Source organism: Rhynchophorus ferrugineus, unplaced genomic scaffold (assembly GCF_030347505.1).
Source record: "Rhynchophorus ferrugineus isolate W39M unplaced genomic scaffold, kcgeb_rfMv2 rfM3, whole genome shotgun sequence".
NCBI lineage: Eukaryota > Metazoa > Arthropoda > Insecta > Coleoptera > Curculionidae > Rhynchophorus > Rhynchophorus ferrugineus.
Window position 1 is genome coordinate 19,398,219 of NW_027472582.1, and position 27,480 is coordinate 19,425,698.

Here is a 27,480-nt window from a genome sequence, read left to right on the forward strand (position 1 = left end):
GTTACCTATTGATATAGCTGTATAAGTATGCGGTGTCAACAAATGCCGTTAAAGTCAACATAAATATATAACCCAGTTATATTTCATATATTATGATACATAGATCTTTCAAATAAAGAAAAAATTTCATTAATACCTCACCCAACTTGTCTCATTCCATTTCAACAAAGACTTCCCTTATTTATAAACGAAATAAAGAAACAAATCCTATTTTATATTATTTATTGTATTCATGTTTCCCTTTCTTTTTCCTTTTTCAGTCCTGGTTTTTGGTACTTATGTCGCAGTGATATTGCTGATAATAACCTTAGCGATCAGCCTTACTTTCTCATACTGTTTCTGCAGGAGAAAGAAAAAGATAGCTAGAAATTTACAGAATGTAAGTAGGAAATATAATTAATCAAATTTATGTATTTATCTTATATAATCGTACACATATTACTTTTTAAAACTGAAAATTTTAATGTAGATTCTTGCTAATAAATACTTTGTTTCAGAAGGATTTGCCTCAAGCTAGTAAAAATATATATGGTAATCCGGGACCATCGAGCCCAATCGAACTGAATACCTTACTACCACCTAACAATATACCAACAAATCAACGAAACCATACTCATAGTAAAATAGGATATCAAAGTTTGCCACAGTACACATACAAAGAAGTCAGATTTGTTAAGGAATTAGGAGAAGGAGCTTTTGGTGAGTATTTGAGAGTTTAATTTACAAAACAAAATATACGACTCCCACTAACACGTAATTAAATCAAAAACGACATAACCAATATTTTGATGTATTTTAGGTAAAGTATACCAAGGTGAATTAAAAACAAAAACAGGCAAAGTTTTTGTTGCTGTGAAATCGCTTAAAGAAAACGCATCGGCTAAAACCCAAGCTGATTTCCAAAGAGAAATAGAACTGATTTCAGAACTGAAACACCCAAACATAATTTGCTTATTAGGTGTAGTTACTAAACAGGAACCAATGTGTATGTTATTTGAATATATGTCGGAAGTAAGTTACTTTTAATAATATTATTGTATATACCTAATTTTTTATGTCAAATTATAGGGAGATCTTCATGAATTTTTAATATCCAATTCTCCAGAAAACGGCAAATGTTTAACGCATGACCAATTTCTTGATATTGCCATTCAAATTGCACAAGGTAATTATTGTGTCTTATCAATTAGTTCTCTGTTTTGAATATTTTTCAATAGACATTTTTTTAAGTACAATTCGTATATAGTTAGTCGAGTCTTATTTTTCTGATATCAAACACGTTAAATTTTGTAGCCAAAAAATATTTAATTGAAATTTTAATTTTTTTAATAAAGCTAAAATAATAAGATCTTGTTAGAATTGACTTTCATGCTTCAAAAACATGATTATGATATTAAATTTTAAATGGTTTAACTCTAACATTGAAGATAAATATTGATACTTCAAAAATATTTAAAATTTAGTCCGCTCTTATTTAGTCTGGCTTCATAAATGCTATCATAGCAAATGGTGGGTTAGGATAAACAATACTAGTGTTTTAACATAGAATCATCTGTATAAAGAGCAACAACTTAATGGGTGTCGGGATTTAAATTAATAATTAAAAAAATTATCTTATTTTAGGAATGGAATATCTATCCGACAACCATTATGTACATAGGGATTTGGCCGCGAGAAATTGTCTGGTATCTAAAGATATGGAAGTGAAAATCAGCGATTTTGGATTGAGTCGTGATATGTACTCCTGTGACTATTATAGGTAACTAATTAGAATTATCTAAATATACTAATACATATTAATGTTTCTATTCATTAATAGGGTTCAATCAAAATCGTTATTGCCAGTAAGATGGATGCCACCAGAATCAATTCTTTATGGAAAATTTACAACAGAATCAGATGTTTGGAGTTATGGAGTTGTATTATGGGAGATTTATAGTTATGGGTTACAAGTATGTACAAAATATTTAAAAATGGAAATTAGTTAATTAAACATATTTCAGCCTTATTATGGATACAACAACCAAGAAGTAATTAACATGATTAGATCAAGGAAGCTACTTCCTTGCCCAGATGCTTGTCCAAGTTACTGCTATGCATTAATGGTTGAATGTTGGGCAGAGCAAGCTAATAGAAGACCTAACTTTAAGGAAATTAGCGATAGGTTGAAAGTTTGGAAACAGAGTGGCTGCACTAATGGTATGGATCTTAAACAATATATGGCTTTTATATAATTCAGATAATTAATAAACTATTTTTTATGTTGTGTTACTATTATACAAAAATTAATAATTTTTTTATTATCAATGTAATATTAATGTTTTTATAGTATTCTGAGAATGATTTGATGACTGAATCATACATTTAGTTTTATATGTCCTGTATTATTATTTAACAACGAAAGTAATTATTTATCACTGTATTGAAATAATGAAAATAAAAAAGATCTTTGCAGAAAATATTGTTACTCTAATTTTTTTGTCCTGCATGATTTCTTTCTTTATTATGAATTCTAAGTGTACACTTTTTAGGTGCTTATTATAAATCTCTTCCATCTTCATGTCAACCGACTCCTCAACGACATTGTTTAACAGGATCAAAATCAAGCCATGCCTCTGACTCACAGACACTTTGCACAGCCGCAGAAAATCAGGTAAATTTAAACAATATCACTTAATATCCAAAAAAATAAATACAAAAATGTATATTTTCATTGTAGGTTACATCATTGACGTGGGAAAGTGAGAGGCACAAGCCTTCATCCAGCCGGTTACACGATAGTCAAAGCAGTCTTACATCCGGACGTTCTTCTAGGTAAATATAGCATTTTAATCTTAAATTTAATCTGTTTTTCCTAATATTTCTTATAGTTTGGGAAATACTACCCAAAGCACAAATATCAGCCTTGAAGGCAGAAAGGAAAGAAGGCATAAAGGCAGTAGAAATTTGGATTCGCTAGATAGAATGGAGAAAGTTAACCCAAAGAACACAGTGGTCAGTAGCAGTACAAGTGGAGACAATTTTGAAACGAAGATTAAGGACTAAGTTGTAACGAAATTATCACTTTAGGTGTTGCATATTATTAATTGTGCTGCAGGCAGCTATCAAATGATTTTTTGTTGATTTAGTTAAGCAATAATATAAGAAGTATATTGATACTTCTATACCAAAAATTGACTTTGTTTTAAAAAAAATCAAACTTTTTTAGGATTTTAATGATGTTTGATAAATTGATATAATTTTTAAATTATGAAAAATCGAATATTTTAAACTACCGTTCATTATATATGGAAATTACTATAAAAATGGAATAATATATAATTGTAGAAATTAACACCGATAGATATACGTTTCCAAATAACGCGATTGGAAAGTATGTGATTCTGTACTTTCATTCGAAATTTTAATACTTAGTAAGCAAACTTTATGCACATTCACAACGTGGATTAACAATGGACCACATTTGTTTTATTTCTTATTTCTAGTTCCTATTTTATTTACTTCTCGTCTTGTACAATAATGTTTAGTTATAACTAATGTTCTTTTAATATCCCACAATGGTTATCACGTGTAAATAAAAGAATAAAATTATATCCATCTGAAGTTATATCACATTTAAGCCAAATCTATAATGTTGTTATTCTTTATAAGTAACTTTTAAATTTGCTTTTTATTTTATTATTAATGTACATTGTATAGTATCAATTATATTATATAATCATATACAATTTGTTTTTACACCTCTTTGTTTTTATTATTTTATGTTTGTATAAAACATTTTCAACAAAACTGTTGAACCCTATAATAATGATCTGTTTTTAAATAGGCTATAGTCACTGAAAAAACTAAGTAAGAAACAAAGAGGTTTTACTCTTAAAAAGGCATACACATGATAAGGAATGTCTTGGTGTGTACCTGAAAGGGCAAGCCTGCGAGCGGTACTAAAATTTGCTTGCGCATATTGTATTCAACATTCACTCAATCGTTCGCACCTTTGCCTTTAGTTGTACCCGACCGTGTGTATAGCTATTGATATAAAAATTTGGGTCTCAGAAACGATATCAGCACGATTTTTGTTTATGTGTTTTATAGTAAATTTATGTAACTTACTGAGTGTGTCTGTGTGTGTTTATATCTCTAAATAAATTCTTTTTATATTACTGTTTCTTTTTAAATTCTCATCAATAGCTCCTAAGTTGCGGAAGAACCTATGGAAGTTTGTGTAAAACCATATGACCACTTAAGTCGAGTCAACTTGACCTAAAATCAAAGAGGTTGGTTTCAGAACGTGATTAATTGAGATTAATCCACAAGATGAGCAAATTGTTTTCGCGGAACTGTTATCAACTGCTGGAGTTTCCCAGGGTAGTATCCTGGGAACACTCCTGTATCTACTCTACACTGTTTATATCCCATCAACAAAAACATAGTACTTGGGACATTTTCCGACTGTACAGTTATCATGGCAAAAAATATATATCTCTGCCTAATGCTATAGAAAAAGTACAAGTGGCAATCAACAAGATCTACATATTCATTTTGCGTTGCGACGATATATTGCGACAATTATCTAAGTATATCCCTTGACGGAGGCCCGATCCCGCAAGCTTCCTTCAACTTGACCTAAAATCAAAGATATTGTTTTATTGGTGTCAGTCCATCATACAGTCAATTTGGAGCTATGGGGATGCACTAAAACATAAAACCGACTAGTAATCCAACGCACTCAAAACAAAGTTCTAAGATTAATTACCAATGCTTAAGTAGCTACTGGACAACACGCAGGAAATCAGAAGATTGAAGCGAACCAAACTACATGAACTTGTTTAGTGTATTCTTAACTTTAGCTTAAGTGGATTAGTTTTATTTTAATTTGGGAAATACATACTGACGTATAAATCCCGTTCTCGCCTTACTTGTGTATTAATGCAAGTACAACAGAACAGTGGTAACAAATTAATTTGTAAATTAATATTGTACTAAGCATATCTAATGTAAGATATAATTAATAAAAAAAACATATGCCGGAACCTTCGCCGAACGCTACAAGAATTTGAGTAGAAGCTTTACAATTTACTAGTGCAAACTGATCGAAGAAGGTATTAATTCTTTGATGATAATACAAATTAAAAATCTGCATCCTTTATTTAAAAAAAATTAGGTGAGTCATGGCACTCACTGAAGCATAATAAATTGCCATATGCCACATTATAGGCTGTTGGAAAATCTAGGTTGACGTGCCAGTAAATCCATAACAGCTTCTTTGTTTAAACAGTATCTCTTATTACAAATATTTTTGAACCTGGTTAAGTACTGATAATAGCACCGCAATAATGATGCTATTATCTCTTTGTATGTATTATATCTATCTATGTTTAAATATATACAAAAAAATTAACACAATATAAAACTAAATCTTTAATTAGTTTCGAAATTACAAAAAAACTAGAACTTTATATAACCACATATATATGCTAAGCAATATAAAAAATTAACAGATTACTCTTGTTTACATTATAAAATCAGTACATTTTCTTGGATCAATAACAAAAAAATAACATGTGAAGTATACGTTTCTTGGATTGAGAACTAATTATAGTTTAAGCCATTAACTTATAAATTCTTGTGGCTGTGATGTCACCAACGGTCATTACCTGAAAACAAAAATAATTTTAGAATCACCAACAACTGATTTGCTAGAATCTCATGTTAAAATATAAAATATATAAAAAAATTACCATTTTAATTTCGTCATCACTGAACGTTCTGTCAATGGTGGTTACTTTACCATCAGCCTTCTGAACCTCTTTCAAGGTGTTACCATCAACGGTAATTGTTGCCTTAACTTTCCTGCCATCGGGTGTTTCTTGGTCAAATTCAACTCCAGGTGTAAACTTCAGCACAACATTTTTAAATGTCGAGTTTGAAGTCAACACGTATTCATCACCTTCTTTGTTCAACTCGACGACTGGTGACACAGCATTGCCCACTTTGCGTGTAACCAATCCAACGCCTAAATAGCAACAAAAAAGAATATATAGTATAATTATTATAATTCATACTTCAAGGATTGTTTTCGATTCTATCTGCAAGCATGCATGACCATAAGACGGAAAGAAATAACTTTTGCATTTTAATAATTGTATGAGTACATATTAATTACATAGGTGTGTATCTATTTCTAACTAAACATTAATAAAATAGACGCAATTATAAGCAACATATTTTAAAACATACAAGTATTCATGAAGTAATAATTATAACAGTCATTTAAACATGGCAATAAAAGAAAGAAATGACTATTTGTGGAAAATTAGTTATATTTCATATAATGATCTTGACGATTGATGTTTACATCTATAATTATAGTAAAAACATATAATGAAAAAATTTGATAATTTTCTCTATAGCAATATCCATAGAAACACATCAAAATTGTTCAGATTTATTTTTAGAAATTCTGAATCCCAATCATAATAATACATTTATTACATTCTCCAGTTTTTTAAATCATAGAATGATAAATGGGTTTTGAAAATCAATTTTAATATTATGTGTTCGTTCAGGTTAGGCTAAAGTTAATAATAGAAATATTTAACTGTATTTTTGTAACGTTTTCTAATTAATTTGAATGTTTGTTTAAAGTATAGTGGCAAAGTCCAAACTCCAAGAACGGTTGAAAAAAGATTTTTGATGGTACACATTCCTGCATTATTGTTTTCTGAGAATAAAAATTAACTTGTTAAATAAAATGTTAACAACGTTGTGAATTATAGGATATCCATAAAACAAAAGAGGAATTTCAACTAGCAAGGAACCACAATTTAATTCTTACAGTAATAATAAAATATGAACTTATAAGAGTAAAATATGATACATACATCAAATATTAATCATAATTAATTATATCAATTTAATACATATACTTTAAAATTATGTAAAAATGCTGACTATTGGTGATATTTGATTTGATTGATCTGTATGTATATTATACATGATTGATCTGTGCTATTACCATTATTACTATTACTAAAAAACATATTGTTGTAGGTCAGGAAGTAAGGTAGGGTAAATATGTATTAAGAATACATTTTTAGATGTTACTTATTCATAATTAATCATTCCTACAAAAAATCATATTTGGGGCAGGTCTAGAAAATAGAATATCCTATAATAAATTATTATATGGCATTGATTATAAATGAAGCACATGACTAAACGTTTACTTTATTATAATATTTAGATATTAATAAATGTTTATTGGTATGCATAAATGTTCAGTCTATCATATTTTTGATATTCCTAAAAAATGAATAACCTTGAGACAATATTTGCTCTTTATTTGTGATCTGATCATATTGAAAAATACATAATATGTTATTGGCTACTTGCAACCATATAACTGGAAGTATAAATATTTACGTGCTATCGGTTATTTTAAGCAATACATATTTTAAATCAGAACAGTTGCAGTTTATTAATGATAATTTTATCAGTTATTTTGAACGGAGGTAAAAAGTAAATTAAACCTTTTAAAGACTATATCCATTATAATAAATTTAAAATTATGAACGCTTGGTAACAGGGATTCAAAATTTTTATCATAGAAACTGAAAAAAACTACGACTAATTAAATAGGTGGGTAGATTAGACTGATTTATTATAGACTTTAAATGTTGAAACTTAATATTTACTAAAGATATCTTGAAGATAAAATTGTACAATATCATTAAATAAAACATGAATTAGATTCCTGCATTGGTTAAAGTAAAAAAAATACTGGGGTAAGTTTTCATTGTCTCGTTAGAATACTGTTGAAGAAAATACATTCTATCACACAGCAGCAAAATCAGTTCAAAGAACTTTATATACACGACAATTTATAGATATAAAATTAATGAAAAAAATTACCTAATGCCTTCATATACTCATCGAATTTCTCACTAGTGGACAACTTGAATTTTTTTCCAAAAATACTGTCTAAACCCATTTTAGTATTAAATTTGTTTTCAAAGAAGAAACGTACTACTATAGCTCAATCAGTCTAACAGGTCCTAAACGATCGAACACTTTACAACTACTGTATTCGTACCGGCAATATTACGAATAATACACGCTACTAAGGTTCAAAGTCCCAGTTCCATACGTTGGCGTATTCGTTTAATATTGCCTGAGACTCTAGGTCATATGTGGGCAACAAAGATAGACATTGTCATTAATATATAATAAAGGGAGAAAGTAAATGCACTAAATTGCACTGCTACAAAGATCAATACGTAAATATGCATTATAGAAATTGATCCTTGAACCTAACCCTATTTTTGATAGGTCTTAAAATAGTCATTTCATTGAAGTATTGATTAATTAAATCTTAACATATTGTAAAGATGAATCGTGTTTATTCCCATGCTCAATAAATAATCTTGATTAGTTTTCAACCAGTACACGCAAACAGAAAGAGACTTGTAAAATTGAATGATAGTTCAACACATTTCATTTGTTCTACATGAATTAACATCTGTTCTCTGTATTATATTACTTGTATAGCGTGTTGACTTAAAGAGACGATTATTTATGCGATTTCCATAGTTCAATCATTTGTAGTTTTGTATGATTTTTACATTTTTTATATAGAAGCATTAAATTGATGTTAGTAATTAATAAAGTAATATGTATGATAATTTTATTCATATTATTAATTTAACTGGGGTTAATTGGTTTTATTAATGATTAACATATTATTTATTAACATTAAAAAACATGTTGCTGTAGACGTTATTTATGATCAAACAAAAAATTTTAAAAATAAAACAATGTTTTTGAATTTTTTGAGAAATAAAAAAGGAAACTGCATTATCAACATATAGTTTGGTATGGTATAACGATGTGTTGGTGCTACAATAATGTAGTAAATTATATTATTTATGGTATTTTTATAAGAAAAATAAATATTTGATTGAAAATGGTACCGGAAAACCGGTACTATTTTCTAGTGACTTTATAAGTCTTTGTTTAAAGGCAAACATCTTATCGTCTACTTTAACCATAAATTATTTTAGACAGTGTGTTATAGTATTGTGCGCCAATTTTGTAACTATTAAAAGGATTCTGAATAAAAAAAAGTTGAGAATAAAAAAAATAATATTAGAACCTGAATAAAATTTGTATTGTTCATTTGTGAGATCATTAGCTTATTTAAAACAGTTTGAATAGATCAACTATCATCTTGCTGAAAATTATGTTTAATAATTTTAAAAGCTTGTTTGATATTACTCTAGACATATTTAATACTGTAAAAATATTTATTATGTATTAAAGTATTTATATAAATTGATCTAGTTATTGGTCTTATAAAATTGGACTTATTTCGGATCTTGATATTTTGGGTTTGGGAGTCGTTAATTCTTGATTTAGTATCGTTTTAATTTTTAAAATATAAATTCTTTAATGCATTAAAATAGCAAGGCAAATATGTTGGAAATAAGAACTGGAATTGTTATCCCTAAAATCAGTTAAATGTCGTCGTTTAAATAATACTTACAGATAGGAAATGTCAGCCAACGTATTTCATATCCAATTGAAGTATTTCATTACTCATTCATTCTCGTTCTCGAATCTAAACCTTCATATCCGGACTGGAACAATTCTCCAATTACTTCGAATATTTTAACTGTACTTTAAATCTTGAATGTTACAGTTTGAGACTACTTAATGCCATTTTTACTAATTAATATAAATAACGTTTTATTTATTCATACAACAGGTTAATTGAAAATTCCCCGGCCTGACACATAGATGGCGCTACTAGAATTAAATCCATATGTTTTTAAGTTAGCCCTAATAATTCAAAGATGCGTGTATAAATTTAATAGCTGTCGTATCATTAGTTTGTGAATTATAACATTTTGAGTAAAACAACTTTTTTTATTGTGAAAAAAATGGATAAAAAGGAATTTCGCGTGTTGACAAAATATTGTTTTTTGAAGGGAAATGATACAGTTGAAGCAAAAACTTGGCTTGATACTGAGTTTCCAGATACTGACCCAGGAAAATCAACCATCAAGGATTGCTATTGCAAGGTATGCTAAGTTTAGACGTGATGAAATGAGCACCGAAGACGGTGAACGCAGTGGACGCCTACAAGAAGTTGTTACCGACGAAAATATTTAAAAAATCCACAAGATGGTTTCGAATGACCGTAAATTGAAAATGAATGAAATAGCAAACACTCTAAAGATATCAACTGAACGTGTACATAATATCATTCCGAATATTTGGGTATGAGAAAGCTCTGTGAAAAGTGGGTGCAGCGCAAGCTCACTTTTGACCAAAAACAACGACGAGTTGATGATTCGGAGCAGTGTTTGAAGATGATCAAGCGTAATAAATCCGAGTTTTTGCCTCGATATGTGACAATGGATGAAACATGGCTCCATCACTTCACTCCAAATTGACAGTCATCCTAGTGGACTGCACACGATGAACCCGCTCCAAAGCGTGGGAAAACTCAACAGTCGGCTGGCGAGGTTATGGCGTCTGTATTTTGGGATGCGCATGGAATAATTTTTATTGACTACTTTGAAATAGGAAGGACCATCAACAGCGACTGTTACACAGCGTTATTGAACCATGTGAAGGACGATATCGCCAAAGAACGGCAGCATTTGAAGAAAAAGAAAGTGCTGATTTACCAAGACAATGCACCGTGTCACAAGTCAGTGCAAACGACGGCAAAAATCCATGTTACTATTTCCTGTTCTCCGATCTCAAAAGAATACTTGCTGGGAAGAAATGTTCGTCGAATGAAGAGGTAATCGCCGAAACTGAGGCCTATTTTAAAGCAAAGGACAAACCGTACTACAAAAATGACATCGAAAAGTTGGAGGGTCGCTATAATCAGTGTATCATCCTTGAAGGGAATTATGTTAAATAAAAAAACTAATTTTGCCAAAAGATGTGTTTTACTATGGTAGGCCCGGGATTTTTCAATTGACCTCTTATAAACAAGTATTGAAACCTATATGGATATATGGTTATAAATACAATTCAAGTTTTCCACAACATAGTCCACTGTAGGTGCATCGAGATACTACGGGACTGATTACTTATACCGAGATCTTCATATAGCGATTGTCACCCAGGAAATCAAGAGAATTGCAAGGATATAAGAACAAACTCCGTTCTCATGTCAATATCAAAGTAATAAAACTCTTGGATAACACCAGAACAGGATACAGAATCAAATGATTTGATCTTGTGTAGTATAGTGTAGTGAGGTGCATTTAATAGAAAAACCGCAGTGTTAATATAAACGCATTATTACGACAGATGCTTAGGTATTATTAGGACCAAATTGTAGGTTAGTCGGCAACGACTAGTAACAATGTAATAAATTTGTTGTGATTAATACTACATGGTCTGACTGATACACGACTTTTCAAGATAAATAAAATTCTTTCTTCCATTTGATTGTTTCAACGAAATTAAACTGATAGAACATATAACAATGTATGCAGAAACAGAAAATTCACTGATATCCCATTATTCGTGTCGAAAGAACGATGTTGGGTTTGGCAGCGATTAAATCATTGATCCATTTTTCCGATTAAGCTATGCTGCTATAGATCTGAACAAGTGATAGTCAGAAGACGCTATGCTTGGTTAGTACGCTCGATGTGGCAGAATCCCATTCGATCTAAAACAGTGTGATTTGTGATATGTCTCATAACTCTTGCTGCGTGTTGCTGAGTGTCTTGTTAACAGCGGTTTTTCTGGACTGGACCTACAGTTCGGCATTAAGCCTACCGACTGGCGAGTGACCAGCTTAGATATCACCCCAGAAGACATCCGGTTTTACCCAGCCTAGTTACTGGCGTCGATGGGATAATTTTCTTTGTCGGATTTTGCACTCTTACATAAATTTACGACTATGCCCCAGCAGGATTCGAAACCGCGACTATCGCAACATTAAGGGTCCTGTTGCCTTTACCACTGCGCTAACTAAGCCGGTTTTAATGTATATTAGTAGTTGGTTTTGAAGGTTTATTAAACATTTTGCCCTTTTTAAAGTAGTTAGAGAATATCGACATTTTTTGGATCGATATATAAATATTTTTATGTGACAAGAAGACCACTATTTGGTATTTGCGGTTTGAAATGACATTTTCGATTGTTCCATATTGTAGCCATTTGCCCTCTTTTTGGACTTTTCTCATCATGTTTAAACCTCTAGAAATACTTGATTCATCAATTGCTAAACTATCTGAAAGTTTTTTTAGAGTTTCATTAGGGCTTTTGCCCAATGAGTCTTACAATTCATTGTCTTCTAATTGTCCTCCAGATCATTCTTTGTCATAGACAACAACATTCCCACTTTTCAATCATTGAAACTAAATCGAGAACATAGGTTTCTAAAAGTTTGATAGGTAAAATGGTAAAATCTCTTTAAATCTCTCTAATAATACTAAATCAAAAACATTTTATTTAGAGAAATATGAAAAATTTTATAGTTTTTTACATGGATGTTTAAATGCGAAATACATATAGCTATTGCTGATCAAAATGTATGCTATCTATAAGCTATATATTATATCTATAATATAATTGGAAAGGTACAAATCAATTTATAATATGGTTTTCTTGAATCTGCAATTGCTTTTGTATAATTATATATTAATTAAAAATAATAAAATAATTATTCATGTTCTAATTTTGATATATATTTAGTCATTTATTACTCAAAGCATATTTTTAACATCAGTCATATTCATTTGCAACTTTCTTATCATAAACGCTACAATAATAACAACATTAACGTGCTAATAGAATAAACTTACAGCCCATACAAATCATAATTCTTATATCAGTAATGAATTAAGCTGACAAAATAAGCTTTCAATTGAATTTATGTGTCATCATCATTTTGCAATATCTTAAGTACATGCTAAGGAACAATAAAACCATTTAAAATAGAGCGAATAACGAATAATAACTCTCTTGTTTTTATATATAGGTGATAATTTGGTAATAAAAAACAAGCCCGCGTTTTTAAATTAATGATACGAACGCTAATATTGTTGTTGAGAAAATCAGAAATAACGGTGGACTTTTATCACTCCGAATATACTTGACAGTTATCCAAAATTTCAAAGTGCAAGTACGAGATTAGGTCAATAAGTAAAGGTGTAAACTTTTTCAAAATAACTGGATGTTTTTAACAGTAGTTTTGCAATCGATCGACCAAAACAGATTCACTAATTTCTCAACAGGAGAGTGTGCCAAAAGAAAGGGTTTTAGATAAACAGAATCAGAGTTTTAATTTCAAATAAAATCTAACGTATAGATGATCTGCAGGATATATATGTAGGGCATTTTATTACAATTACAGACTGTCTAGACGGTCTAGATAACAACGACCAGGTACATCTCTTTGATCATTTCTTCTCAACGTGGGGGTTCTTATATGGCGTGAATGATAGGTTCTGATTATTAAAAAATTGTGTTTATGTCTGTGAAATGATGTTTGCATTATAAGGGTATTATACGAACATCTGACATATTTAGTCTATCCAAAGTACTTTTGTACATATGTCATCAAGATGTTTGATGTTTTGAAGCCATACTGATGTTTTAGAATCAGATAACATTTTCCTTCTCATTTTATTCCACTTAAAAAGAGATACAATGCTGTCTCATACGTTCATAACTTAGAGCTAGGAGATCGAATAGTGGTCGCTCATGGCAAGATAATAATAAAATGTGTTAAGACAATAAAAATTGATCGAAAAACGTAAATGTTGGAATAAAAATTGATTAAGTATTATTAGTTATAACATTTATTAATAATTGCAGATATATTGTACTTGCTATTCTTAGAATTGTTGAGTTGAAATGGTAAGTAACACACTTTTTTGTTTTGGATGGTTTGGATGAAATCGATCGGAAATATTGAAGAAGAAATTGATAAAAAATTAAATCGCGGATAAATGTTAAATAGATTGGAAATTAACAGCTTAGTTCTTCACTTGAATTAAAGTTTATGAATATTGGATTTTGATTTAATGTTGACATTTTCCAAGACAGGACGATGAGAGTGGAAACAACTAAAAATGAGTATATAATTAATATACCATAACTGTAGGAGGTTAGATTGTAAGTCTAAACGAATTACGTGCATAGATATATGTGTAATTGTTCAGAATTATACATGAGCATTAAGTTGTAATGCATATTACGAAAGGATTAATACCAACTATTTTGTAGGTATGGTAAATGCGTTAAGGAGAATTCAGTGATTAATTTTATCAAAAATGGCGTGGACAGGTAGTAGCAGAGGAAACTACGGTATTATCAAAGTGACTTGACAAGGAGATAATAAGAATTAAATGAAAAATGTTGAATATGCTTTCTAATGAAAGTAAAATGCATTACTTGGATATATAATTGTTAATTAGTTAGTTTAGGCTTCCAGAGGATATCACTATATAAAAAAAAACACCTAGAGCTTTACCTCATAGATGTATGTAAATATAATAAAACAACTCTAACTTATAAACGATTGTGGTTGTAAGAAATGTTCGATAATATATGTTGTAGCGATCTTGAGGCATGTCGAATTTTACGTAGTGGAATAACGGTCTACAAAATACCCAGAAATATAATCCCAGATGTTGAACACGGGCGGGGTGCCAGCAGCGCCAACTAGAACCCGATAACGAATAGCTGGCAACCCCGAGACGTTTATCTGGGATGTTATTGAAAGGTATTTCCAATCATTCAGTAACCGACCATCGTTTGGTTTAGACGAGCCACCATCGACTGCCCAAGCGTCGTCACCAGGTAACACCGATGCCAGCCGTTTTATCTATTTTGCATTTTCCACACTTTTATATTACTTCAATAAATAACGGTCACATAATGTAAACATCACTGTTTATTTCGTTTTACCTCCATTCACCGAGCCATATCACAAACCCTAAAATGTATTAGATGTACTATGATAGCATAAATTATATTTTATAACAATTTTGTTTCACCATTTTATTTAAATTAGAATTTTGTTATATGTAAAAGCCAAAATAAACTAAAACTCAGAGTTGATCTGGCAACATTGTGACTTATTTACGTCATAAATGTAGATTACGCATATTAGACTAGCCATGTAAACTGAGCATACGCGTTGCAATATTTACACGGAAGCAGTGTTGCCAATATGCAATGAGATCTACTCTATTGCATGGTGTTCATATTATTTTGTAAGTCCCCTGTATATTAGAATAAAGATGGAAAATAGAAATAATTTTTTTAATTCTGCATACTACACTTTTCATAACTTATATATATAAGAAAATGACAATATGACAAATATACATGAAAAATGAACATTATTAAATCTTTATAATTTTCAATCAAAACAATAAAGAGAAAATCAAATGATATTTATTTAATAGATGGTTGTTCTATGAATAAATTTGAAATTGAGAATTATATAGTAACTAAAGATGTTGAAGAAAATCCAGGAATGTTAAATATTAGTTGACGTTCACAAGCATATTTTACTCCAGTAATTACTATGTTATTTAAACTAATGCGATAAGAATTAAAATGGTTAAATATTATTAATTATCTTTTAGTTAGTTTACCAGACAATTGACTATACAGGTGTCAAGATTCTAATAATAATATGTAATACCGATACTGCCCTATTTGTTCAAATAAAGAACGGTATGTTTATATCAGATTGGAAGATGTAACGAGTCTAGACACAAGGGTTTCATTACGTTAGAATAGGGTTGAGCCGGCAGTATCGTATATGCTCGTATATATCGTTCAATAAGTCACCACTTCTTGCAAAATAAAATTGTTTTAAAGTAAAATAATGTTCCTGTTTTGAAACCTTGCACATTTCGTAACCTTTATCACATGATTTTTATTTTCAAAGTAGATCATTCTTTCCTGACTTTCCAAAGAATTTCAGATATGACCTTTGTGATTTTCATCATTTTGGTTTGCGAACCCTGTTTTCTTCTATCATCATGACATCTATATATCGTCAAAAGCACATAATGAAGTATCCAGTCTATTTTCTGGATTGTTGGAGATAAAACACATTCAATTAACTTATGCGAAGTTCATCCCTTAAATAAGTGTCTGTTTTGAAGACCTTGCTTCTTAAACGTGGAGTTAGAGTTAGATTATGTTAAAAAATAAAAAATCTATTTAAAGTAATTTATTTTTCTACTTTCAACGACTTATTGCAGTGGTAAAGGCGACAGAATAGCCCACCAAGTGTTGCGTTAGTTGCGGGTTCGAATCCTGCTCGTAAATTTATGTTTATGATTGTCCTAGGCAATAGCGCAAAATCCGACAAGGAATATGATCCCAGTCACGTCATTAACCAGCCGGGGTAACTGGATGTCTTCTGGGATGATTTTCTAAGTTGGCCACTCGCCAGTCGGTAGGCTTAATGCGGAAGACCGTGGTTCGCAGCCCACGTTAAACTGTAGGTCCAGTCCAGAAAAACCCTCACTGGTAAAAAGGAGACTTTAAAATATAAATGAATATGTTACATTAAATTTTGCGGACTGGAATGTATTTTAATGAATCATTGTGGAAAGCTTTGAAAGAACTGGAGATATTAAAAAAAAAACATTACCATAAATATAAGCATTATTTTCAAGATAAAATAAAAAGGATCCGATGTACCAATAATAAAATAATTTTAGATGAAGTGACTGTTATAAAATTATATAAAAATACGATTTTATTTCAGTAAAAATATCTTATCGACTACAAATATTATTTATGAAATTGTTTTTGTTGTTTACACCTGATTGTAAATGATGATTTATTATATTTGTGATTATTCATGTTTTTAGATGGATGTGCATTAGTGACCATATTTTTTTATTAGCGTTAATCTATATAAGTATAGCAATAAATTGATATTACTATGTTGCCTCTATATGTATGATCTAACGAAATTATAGTTAATCTAAGTTGTAAATAAATGATCTAATATGTATCATATATCATAATTTTAAGTAAATGACCAATTATTTACCACTAGTAATAATCTTTCTTTTACAATTTTTGATCAATGTTTCAAATTTTTTTCAAAAAGTTAGTTATTACCCTCCATGTTAAGCCTCTTCAACAGCTTTCGATTTATTTACAGTGAACACACAAAATAACCTGAATACTATACAACGCACATCTACATACATACGTACATCGTGTTGCATGTTGGCAACATTGTTTCTATGCAAGTATGATAAAGTCGTATTTATTGCTAAGTTTGAATGGCCACTCATGTAGGTTATATTTCAAAGTATTATACGTTATTATATACACAATGACTGTGATGCCAGGAAGAGGAAAAATTATATGACAGTAGAAACATTATTTATAGTGTTAGTGATCTTTCGTAATTATGTTTCTTGTTTCTAGATAAACGATTGTTTATTGTATTGGTATTTTTTTCTACCTATTTCATTACCTACCTACCTAATTCCTATTAATTTTGACAATGTGGTTATACACTTAGAAAATCAACATCATTTGTAATATGAGATTAATTAACTACTATGACATTTTTATCCAAAATAAAACTTTAGCCCTAAGGACAGACAACATAAGGTATTTACAAACGATGTTCCACACCATTCACAAGAATCACAAACAAAGCTTCTGAAAGAAGTCACAGTTAAATTTTATACACATAATCCAATGTTTGTTGGGTAGGTATTGTTTTTCTCTAAAGTACTTCTGGTTTCTTTTGTTTGTTATTTGCAGTATTTTTCTATTCTTATGTCAGATTCTTCATAGTTCCTTCTATTTTCTTTTCTTATTTTTATTCTAGGTTAACTTTTTACAGTATGCTGTTGAAAATGACAGAAATGTGTTTTTTGTAGCCATTTGTTACGATTAGGTTGCAGAGTTGGTGCCTTTACTATATCAATCAGTGATACTGAGGAAGATTGCTTTATTTAAGTACTGATCAAGTTTAAAAGCTATATGTGTTATATTTTTGTAAAAGTGACATCGTCAAAGACCTTTTTGAAAATATTAAAGTTCGTGCCTAAAAACGTGAATTTGCAGTACTTTTCTTAATTAATCAAAAGAAAAAAGTCACTTGCTAATAGAAGCTTACGGTGAGCATACTCTAACCTTAAGAACATATGAGACGTGATTTCGAAAATTCAAAAGTGGTGATTTCGATTTGCAAAACAAAGAAGGTTCTGGTAGATAGAAAAGGTTTGAAGATACAAAATCTGCAAGAGATATTGGATATTGTACCCAATCCAATGTGGCCCAAGAAACGATTAGCGACCAATTATGAGAAATGGGGAAAATCCAAAAGATGGGAAGATGGGTATCACATTAACTGATTGACAGGCAAATGGAAAATTGAAAAATCGTCTGTGAAATGCTGTTTCAAAGGTGTGATTGGAAGTTTTTTTTGCATTGAATACTGACGGGTGATGAAAAGTGAATTTATTTTGGCAACCTTAAGGGCCAGAAATTGTGGTTATTACTTGGCGAAGATGGTCGATCGACGCTACCGGCAACAAATGATGAATCTGAACCATGCATTAATCCAAAAATATCCAGAATGGGCCTGAAGACGCAGCGCGTCGTCTCATAAAGCAAAACCGTCCAAGCAAGCGTCGTCGTCTTGGATGACCATATTATCGAAACCGCCATACTCTCTAGACCTTAGCCCGCATGCCAAATGTTTGCCAGAGCAGCACTTCGCCAGTTTCGAAGAAGTTAGAAAATGGTTCGACCAATGGTTTTGCTCAAAGGACAAAGAGTTTTTTTTGGGATGGCATCCATAAATTGCCTGAAAGATGGGCAAGATTTATAGAATCAATTGGCCAATAATATAGATAAATAATTTTTGTTGAAAACTATGTAGTTTTTTTCTGAAAAAAACCTAATGACTTTTCGGTAAACCTGGCAAATCATAACATCATCCGTGCATACTTCATTCACAGGTATTATTTGGATGGATTTTCTTCATTAATTAGCTAGCAATATTGATAGTGAGAATGTTAAAGGAATTTGTAGCATCATTTTTGTTTTCTAGACATTTTAAACTAAATTTTATATTCTCGAAAAACGTTGCCAATATCAAATAAAAGAGTTTCGAGATGTTATTCGATAGTTATTCAAGATTTCACACTAAAATATCAAATAAGGTTACTCAAAGCAACGAAGAAGCAATGCAACTACTGGACAACATGCAGGAAATCACAAGATTAAATTGAACCAAACCACGTAAACTTATAATGTTTAAGTGTTTAATCTTAAGTTCAGCTTTTTAAGCTAATTTGGGAAATACATACTGATGTATTAATCCCGTACTCGCCTTGCTGTATATTAATGTAAGTATAACAGAACAATAGTAATAAATCAATTTTATAAATTAAAACTGTACTAAGCATATCTAATGTAAGATGTAATAAAAATAAAAAGGAAATGCGATGAATGTTGGAATTCACTGAATTCATTCCTTATAAAATAATTATTTTAATGAAAAAATGTTACACTAATTATGGTTATGTATATTTGCAATACGTATAGACTAAGTATTGAGAGATTGATGAAAAAGCCTGTATATAAGCATTTTTTTTATTGATAACACATTAGCAAAACTATATTCATAAAGTTGTTATCAAATATTCGAGATGTAAATATTTGTGAGTCATAAAAATAAAACACAAACAAATATAGTTTGTATTCATATACAGTTGATGCAACATTTATTAAATTTAATAAACATGAATATTATGAATAAATGATTAAACGTACGTCATGGAAATATCAAGTTGTTAATTAGTTTCTACGGGATCAGTATATCGCCAGGTAAATTGATATTAAGATTGAATAATTCCAGTGGATACATTTTCATAGACAAGAATGAAATCACTTTGCATACGTCGTCATATAAATGAAAACTATACGACTCATTGCCGTCAGATGACTAAATGCAGCAAATGCAAGTCCGTTAGTTTTTTAGTTGCATGCTATTAAAGGTTCTGTAATATCATATTATGTTGTGTGAAAGCAAAGAGTGAGAGACTTATATGCAAGATTATATGGGTGTCATTCATATAAAGGGATTTTTTTAAAATTTAAGCTGAGTAACTTCGTGAAACAAACGTACTAATTTCATACATCTATTTCAATAAATTCGAAGAATTATGGTATTAATTTCTGAACAACTTTTCTGAACATTTTTACACTTTAAAAAGGCCTTTATTGTGACAAATTGGTCAACTTATTTTAATTAGAATATTCTACATCATTTTCTATAGATTTTTCCGTTTTTCAGTGTTGGTTTCGTAAGTTTTCTCTAATCGATCGATTTTCGCACTTTTTCGGCGTTTGGAAACCATGTGCCATGCTACATCGATCCGAATAAGTGATAATCAAAAGGCGCTATGTCTTCTGATTGTGTGAATTCTTCACAACACTTAACTGAATATGTGGCCCAACGTTGTCATGCAAGAAAATGACTTTCCTTCTGTTACTCGCTATTAATGGTCGTTTTTGCAACAATACGACGTTCAATTTGTTCTATAATACACTTTGTTAATCCTACCTTATGCACAGCAAAATTTAATGGAATGAATATTCCGCTTGAAAATAATGAAAAGGCTGACAAGAAAGCTGATAAACAATGAAGTCCAAATTATTCCTTGTCATTGATATCAAAATCCTTACTTTTAATTTGTTGAAACCAAAACAGACAATTGGGATATGACGGAGCAGCATCATCATAAGGTTATAAAAATTTATAAAAGTGTAATAACAAAAGCAATAAATGTCGAAAATTAAGACTTTTTATATACACTTAATAATTAAGTATTACTAAAACAAAAACTATTGTCAGCAGAAATATCAACTATCCGGCCATCTGTGTTTTTTTAACGACCTGAATGGTGAACAAGTGAGACGGGTTGGTCTGTTTTTATCCTCAGTGTCACTTTGTATCATTGTTCAATCAGTCACTCCTTCTTTCCGTTGAATAAAATAATATATTCGAATAAATTAATGGTTTTTATGTTAGATGCGTTTTAGAATAGATACAAATACCTAACACATAAATATATCTTGGAATTGTAATTCCAATCACTAGACATAATACTAAAACATCTATACATATTTCTAACATTTACTCACCTATCTCCTTCATGAACTCATCGAAGTTCTCGCTTGAGCTAAGCTTGTATTTCTTTCCGAGAAAAGCGTCAACCATTTTGATTATCTGGAAAAATATTTCTTACATTATTTTGTATGCTACTGTCAATCAAACGTTATTTTGTAGATGAATGTAAATATAACAAAAGTTCGTAAAAGTGGTGTTAAGCTTTTCTAAATAATGTACGATAAGTTATCTTTTTCACAACAGTTACTTTGATGAGTAATTTTTCAAATGATGATCTTAAAACAAGTTTTAAAAAGCTGAAAGGTTTACTACGATGTATTAGTAAACCACCATTTATTTTGTCTATATCTGTATATATTATGTATATTCGTGCATTTTTAATAATTTTAGCTTAACCTATGTGTTATTTTCTTTTCTACCTTAACACTTATATTAAGTTAATTTCACAAAGTAGAGCACCTCTTAATTATAACTGGTTCTAGAATAATTTTGTATACAGCTAAATATTTAGGTATGAAAATCAAGCTTACAAAGAAAAAGCACGTTAAAAAGGATCGAGAGGTACTTCCGTATCTATAAGGCCCACATATGTTGTGGTTACTTGAGGACGGTAATCGGAATTAAAACCACAGAATAAGCTTTTGTTATACAAACAAATATTGAAGCTGGTGTGCATTATAAGGTTGCATGAATAAATATAATGTTAACATCATCCAAATTTATCAAAATATAGTTCTCCGCGGTATTGGTGACCGCCATGATACGTCAACCAATGGTCAGCAAAGTAAACCAAAAGTTTGCGCAAAACATTAAGAAAGATTGCATGATCCCAAAAAATTCGAAGCACTACCACGGTTCGTCAACACTGGACTTACATGGATGTTGAAGAGACAAAAACCCTTTGAACTTGAATATAGTTACTTATTAAAACTATGTCTTATTTTCAAACTATGAGAAGTGCACCAGTAGGTAGATACATACAACAAAGCATTATAATAAATAATAAATGAGGTAAAGAAGATAAAATAATAAAAATAAGAATGGTGAAAAAATAAAGAAGATGGTGCATCAACATTTATAGAGATAATTACACAATTCAGAGAAACATATATTACGGTTGATTTATTAACGTCATAACAGCATGCATCAAATAGGAACTGAACACTTTAATTTGATATAAAACATAAGAATCATAATAGATAAGAAAATCCCTATATAGAAATATAAGGAAGAACTAAGGTTAATGTAATATGAAAGTACTTGAGTATGCAACAAAAATAAACATAAGAAAATTCTTTGGTATCAATGTTTAACGTATAATGGACTAGAAAATAAAATAAATAACAAGATATTTGTTACAAAAATTCAAATTAATTAAGTGTAATATGTCAAGTAGCTTTTGTGAAACACAGTACAGATAATTTATTTTAAATTAATTATAGCTTGTAATGACAGCTAAATACGTAAGAATTGTGGGAAAACTATCAGTAATTGACCAAAACTATTAGTATGGCATTAATATACTACATTAAATCATTAATTATTTCGGGTAGAGTCATATTTTTTAATATTATGTATATAATTAGATATTTCCATGTACTACATAAAAACTAGTTATCGATTACCATAAAATATGTATTACAATAAAACTGACATTAATATGGCGTACTTAGAAAGTGTAATAAAATAACTTCATTATTATAAAATTTAAATATTTTATAACTGCATATTTATTTCAATAAAATATTAAAATCTCATTTGTATAAAACTTAAAACAATGGCAGTGGTAAGGTGATATTTGACAACAAATACAGTTATTTCAATATCGATAATATTCAGTCGAAGATAGAAGGTTGAGTCTTAAAAGTATAAAATCAACTATGTAATATGGCGCGTTAAAGTAATTGAGGTTTTGCAGTTTTTTCCTGGCCATTGAGTAGCAGCCATAGTGCTAAAAATAAGTTGTCTTTGATTTGGGCATATTAACACAATAAACATGCATTCAGTATAATGGAAATAGATTGAAATTAGAGAGAAAAAATTATATCTTATTAAAAAAAGAAGTATATATTATTTCTATATTTAGAAAATATTTCTCTATTTATAATTGTTTCTCCACTTGTATGTATATGAACCGTATGTGTAACTTTTATTATAGAAATAAATTACATAGATATTTTAAGAATCTATTTGTAAGTGCTATTGAATATTTTTATCAGTAGAACATATTGAATTGTTTTTACTTTTCAAACAATTTAATTAGAAAACAGTGAATATACAATTTTGTTTGCTCACATCTATGTGTCAGTTGCTACTTGGTAGTTGATATAAATAGGCTTACTTTCGTTTTATTTACTACAACTACAGTATAGTAGTTTTTTTCATGGTAACATTATTTGTAATAATGTAACTTTAAAACATATTATAACTATCAACGGTTTGACTCTATATATAATTTTTTTAAATGTGGTCCTATATATATCAATGATACTTTTACTTTAGAGCTCTATCTATATAGTGATCAACCTCAAACGACTATTAATCTTAAAGATTCTCGTTCTTAATCATTAATAAATGACTGTATTTAAATTATAATAATTACTAATAAACACAGTTTTTTTTCGGAAAAAGTATAATAACTTTAAGATATTTGAGACAATCTTTTACTCTAGCATTATTTGTATTAATATCTACCACTTACTTTTACTTTATACACTTTACTTTTGGCTTTATAAACAATTATTTAAAAAAATGTGGTCTTATATATAAATGATACTTTTACTCGAAAACTTTATCTGAATAAAATGACCAAACGTTTACATTCGATCTGGTTATTACTTCAAAGGACTTTTAATCTAAAAGATACGCATTATTAATGATAAGTAAATGACGTATTTTTCGAAATAAGATACTATTCGTATATATTTAAATAATTAATAAGTACTTTTTAATTTACGATGTTTAAATTCTTTTTAATTTGAAAATTTTCATTGTTAAAAAAATGAGAATGAAAATGAGTGAGAATCGTGTTGTTAAATTCGGTGGCAGTATGAAAGTACCTGACTATGTAAGAAAATTTAAAATAAGAATATTGTTTGGTATCAATGTTTAATATATAATGGACTAGTAAATAAAATAAATAACAAGATATTTGTTACAAAAATTAATTAAATCGAATTAATTAAATGTAATCTGTCAAGTAGCTTTTGTGAAACACAGTACAGTTAATTAATTTTAAATTAATTATAGCTTCCAATGACACGTAAATACGTCAGAATTGTAGAAAACGATCAGTAATTATACCAAAACCATTAGTATGGCATTAATATACTACATTAAATCATTAATTATTTGGCGTAGAGCCATATTTTTTAATATTATTTATATTATTAGATATTTCTCTGTACTATATTAAAACTAATTATCGATTACCATAAAATATTTATTACAATGAAACTGCCATTAATATGACCTATTTAGAAAGTGTAATAAAATAACTTCATTATTATAAAATTTAAATATTTTATAACTGCATATTTATTTCAATAATACATTAAAATCGGATTCGTATAAAACCTAAAACAATGGGAATGGTAAGGTGGCATTAGCTAACAAATACAGTTATTTCAATATCGATAATATTCAGTAGAAGATAGAAGGTTGAGCCCTAAAAGTATAAAATCATCTATGTAATATGGCGGATTGATTTGGGCATATCAACACAATAAACATTCATTCAGTATAATGGAAATATAATGAAATTAGAGAGAAAAAATTAAATAACTTTAGAAATAAATATTATTTCTATATTTAGAAAATATTTCTCTATTTATAATTGTTTCTCTATTGTATGTATATGAACCGTATGTGTAACTTTTATTATAGAAATAAATTACATATAACTAGATATTTTAAGAATCCGTTGTGTGTTAAGTGATATTGAATATTTTTATCAGTAGAATATATTAAATTGTTTTTAGTTTTCAAACAATTTAATTAGAAAACAATGAGTATACAATTTTATTTGTTCACACCTATGTGCCAGTTACCACTTGGTAGTTGATATAAATAGGCTTACTTCCGTTTTATTTACTACAACTAGAGTCTAATTTTTTTTTCATGGTAACATTATTTGTAATAATATAATTTTAAAATATATTATAACTATCGACGGTTTGACTCTATATATAATTTTTTTTTTAAATGTGGTCCTATATATATCAATGATTATTTCACATTGAAGCTCTATCTGAATAAAGTGATCACCTTCAAACGACTATTACTCTTAAAAATACTCGTTCTTAATCATTAATAAATGACATATTTGTCGAAATAAGATACTTTTAATACGTATTTAAATTAGAAAAATTACTAATAAATACAGTTTTTTCCAGAAAGAGTATAGTAACTTTAAGATATTTGAGACAATTTTTCTTTATTTGTATTAATATCTGCCACTTGCTTTTACTTTATACACTTTACTTTTGACTTTATAAACAATTATTCAAAAAAATGTGGTCTTATATATAAATGAATGAAAAGTTTACATTCGATCTGGGATCACCTCAAAGGACTTTTAATCTAAAAGTTAGGCATTCTTAATTATTAGTAAATGACATATTTGTCGAAATAAGATACTCTTCGTATATATTTAAATTGCTAATAAGTATAGCTTTTTCGGAAAGGCTATGGTAACTCTAAAATATTTGAGGCAGTTTTAATTTAAGATGTGTAATTACTTTCTTGGAAAAAATTGCAAGTAATTACGGCTAATAAAAGATATTAGTGAGTTAAATAGGCATGGGAAAATTTTCAAGGTTAAAAAAAATCAGTGAGAATCGTGTTGTTAAATTCGGTGGCAGTATTTAAAAAATCAAAAATAAATTAGGTAGAATATTACACTTACTTGATCAAGAGTTAACCAGTAAATAAAGCAAAAGTGACTGTTACGTGAGCGATCACTACGTTACTCGGTGGTGGTCGAGCCGCAAATAACACTACCAACTCGTGTACCGACTGGTTACTGCTCCATTTTTGAAGTTAAATATGTCAATTGGCCTGAAAGGGACCCGACACTAATTCAATTACATCGGAGGCTTTGTTACAGTCGTTTTATTCGTAAATTGTCTCAAATATACATTTGTTGAATTGAGAGTTTATACGAGATTTATTTTAGACAACTACAGATTTGTACAGGGTGTTTTGTCTGGCGAAATATACAAATGATTCCCAACTAAGGCTTATTCTTAAAAATAATGTATAAATAAATTAAATAGATGTTTCAAATACCAGCATAAAAGCTATAGCCATTTTTCAGAATCCAGATAAGACCAGAAAGTTTCATCTTTAACAGTTTTCAATGATCATAGATAGCATCATGATGAATTATGATAATTAAATAGAATTTGTCAAGGAATATTCACATGAAAATAAGCTTACTAAGTTTCTATTAAATAGAGGAATTTAGTTAATGCTATTTGAGACAAGTTTTTCCGATCTCTTTCAATTTTCACTGAGTCGTCAAAAATCGTGTATTAACAAGTCAATTGAAAAGTCCCCGGCCTGACACATAAGGAATAAAAAAAAGGAATTTCGCGTGTTGATAAAATATTGCTTCTTGAAGAGAAAAAATACAGCTGAAGCAAAAACTTGGCTTGATGCTGAGTTTCCGGATACTGCCCCAAGAAAATCAACCTTCAAGAATTGGTATGCTAAGTTTACACGTGGTAAAATGAGCACCGACGACGGTGAACGTAGTGGACCCCCAAAAGAGGTTGTTACCGACGAAAATATTTAAAAAATCCACAAAATCATTTTGAATTACCGTAAATTAAAATTGAATTAAATAGCAGACACTCTAAAACACTTGGGTATGAGAAAGCGCTGTGCAAAGTGGGTGCCAAAAACAACGACGAGTTGATGATTCGGAGCAGTATTTGAAGATGATCAAGGGTAATAAACCCTAGTTTTTGCGTCGATATGTAACAATGGATGAAACATGTCTCCCTCATTTCATTCCGAAGTCCAATCGACAGTCATCCGAGTAGACTCCACACGATGAACCCAGGTCCAGAGCGTGGGAGAACGCAACAGTCGGCTAGCAACGTTATGGTGTCTGTATTTTGAGATGCGCATTGAATAATTTTAATTAGCTTCCTTGGAAAAAGAAGGACCATCAACAGCGACTATTACATAGTGTTATTGGACCACACTTGAAGAAAAAGGAAGTGCTATTTTACCAAGATAATGTACCATGTCACAAGTCAGTGAAAACGGTGGCAAAAATCCATGAATTGGGCTTCGGA

The 27,480-nt window shown here is 29.7% G+C and overlaps 3 protein-coding genes across 7 annotated transcripts in view; 2 read left to right on the plus strand and 1 right to left on the minus strand.

Annotated features, from left to right (window-relative positions):
* LOC143194049 (tyrosine-protein kinase transmembrane receptor Ror) overlaps positions 1–4,160 on the plus strand; it is a 236,152-nt gene extending 231,992 nt beyond the window's left edge. Inside the window, exons 12-21 of one of the 3 annotated variants that reach the window (XM_076400596.1) lie at positions 261–379; positions 498–699; positions 800–1,011; positions 1,069–1,165; positions 1,624–1,759; positions 1,820–1,952; positions 2,004–2,199; positions 2,532–2,653; positions 2,720–2,814; positions 2,871–4,160. In XM_076400596.1, the coding sequence (XP_076256711.1) occupies positions 261–379; positions 498–699; positions 800–1,011; positions 1,069–1,165; positions 1,624–1,759; positions 1,820–1,952; positions 2,004–2,199; positions 2,532–2,653; positions 2,720–2,814; positions 2,871–3,045 (1,487 nt within the window). In that variant the 3' untranslated portion in view covers positions 3,046–4,160. Of the gene's footprint in view, positions 1–260; positions 380–497; positions 700–799; positions 1,012–1,068; positions 1,166–1,623; positions 1,760–1,819; positions 1,953–2,003; positions 2,286–2,531; positions 2,654–2,719; positions 2,815–2,870 lie in introns of those variants that run through there. The other 2 variants (XM_076400597.1, XM_076400598.1) reach the window with 2 other exon arrangements.
* A 1,245-nt stretch (positions 4,161–5,405) lies between these two features.
* Positions 5,406–26,221, minus strand: fabp (fatty acid binding protein). Of its 3 annotated transcripts, none has more exons than XM_076400608.1 (4): positions 26,082–26,221; positions 21,190–21,274; positions 5,739–6,013; positions 5,406–5,654 (listed from the first exon to the last, which is right to left on the minus strand). In XM_076400608.1, the coding sequence occupies exons 2-4, from the start codon at positions 21,263–21,265 to the stop codon at positions 5,601–5,603; spliced, it is 405 nt and encodes a 134-aa protein (XP_076256723.1). In that variant the 5' UTR covers positions 21,266–21,274; positions 26,082–26,221; the 3' UTR covers positions 5,406–5,600. The 3 variants fall into 3 exon arrangements, with proteins under 3 accessions (XP_076256723.1, XP_076256724.1, XP_076256722.1); XM_076400609.1 differs by lacking the exon at positions 26,082–26,221 and adding an exon at positions 23,877–23,980; XM_076400607.1 differs by lacking the exons at positions 21,190–21,274; positions 26,082–26,221 and adding an exon at positions 7,912–8,106.
* The window catches only part of LOC143193636 (uncharacterized), a 37,928-nt gene continuing 34,636 nt past the window's right edge, over positions 24,189–27,480 (plus strand). Inside the window, exon 1 of the mRNA XM_076399964.1 lies at positions 24,189–24,242. Coding sequence (XP_076256079.1) covers positions 24,189–24,242 — 54 coding nt within the window. The remainder of the gene's footprint in view (positions 24,243–27,480) is intronic.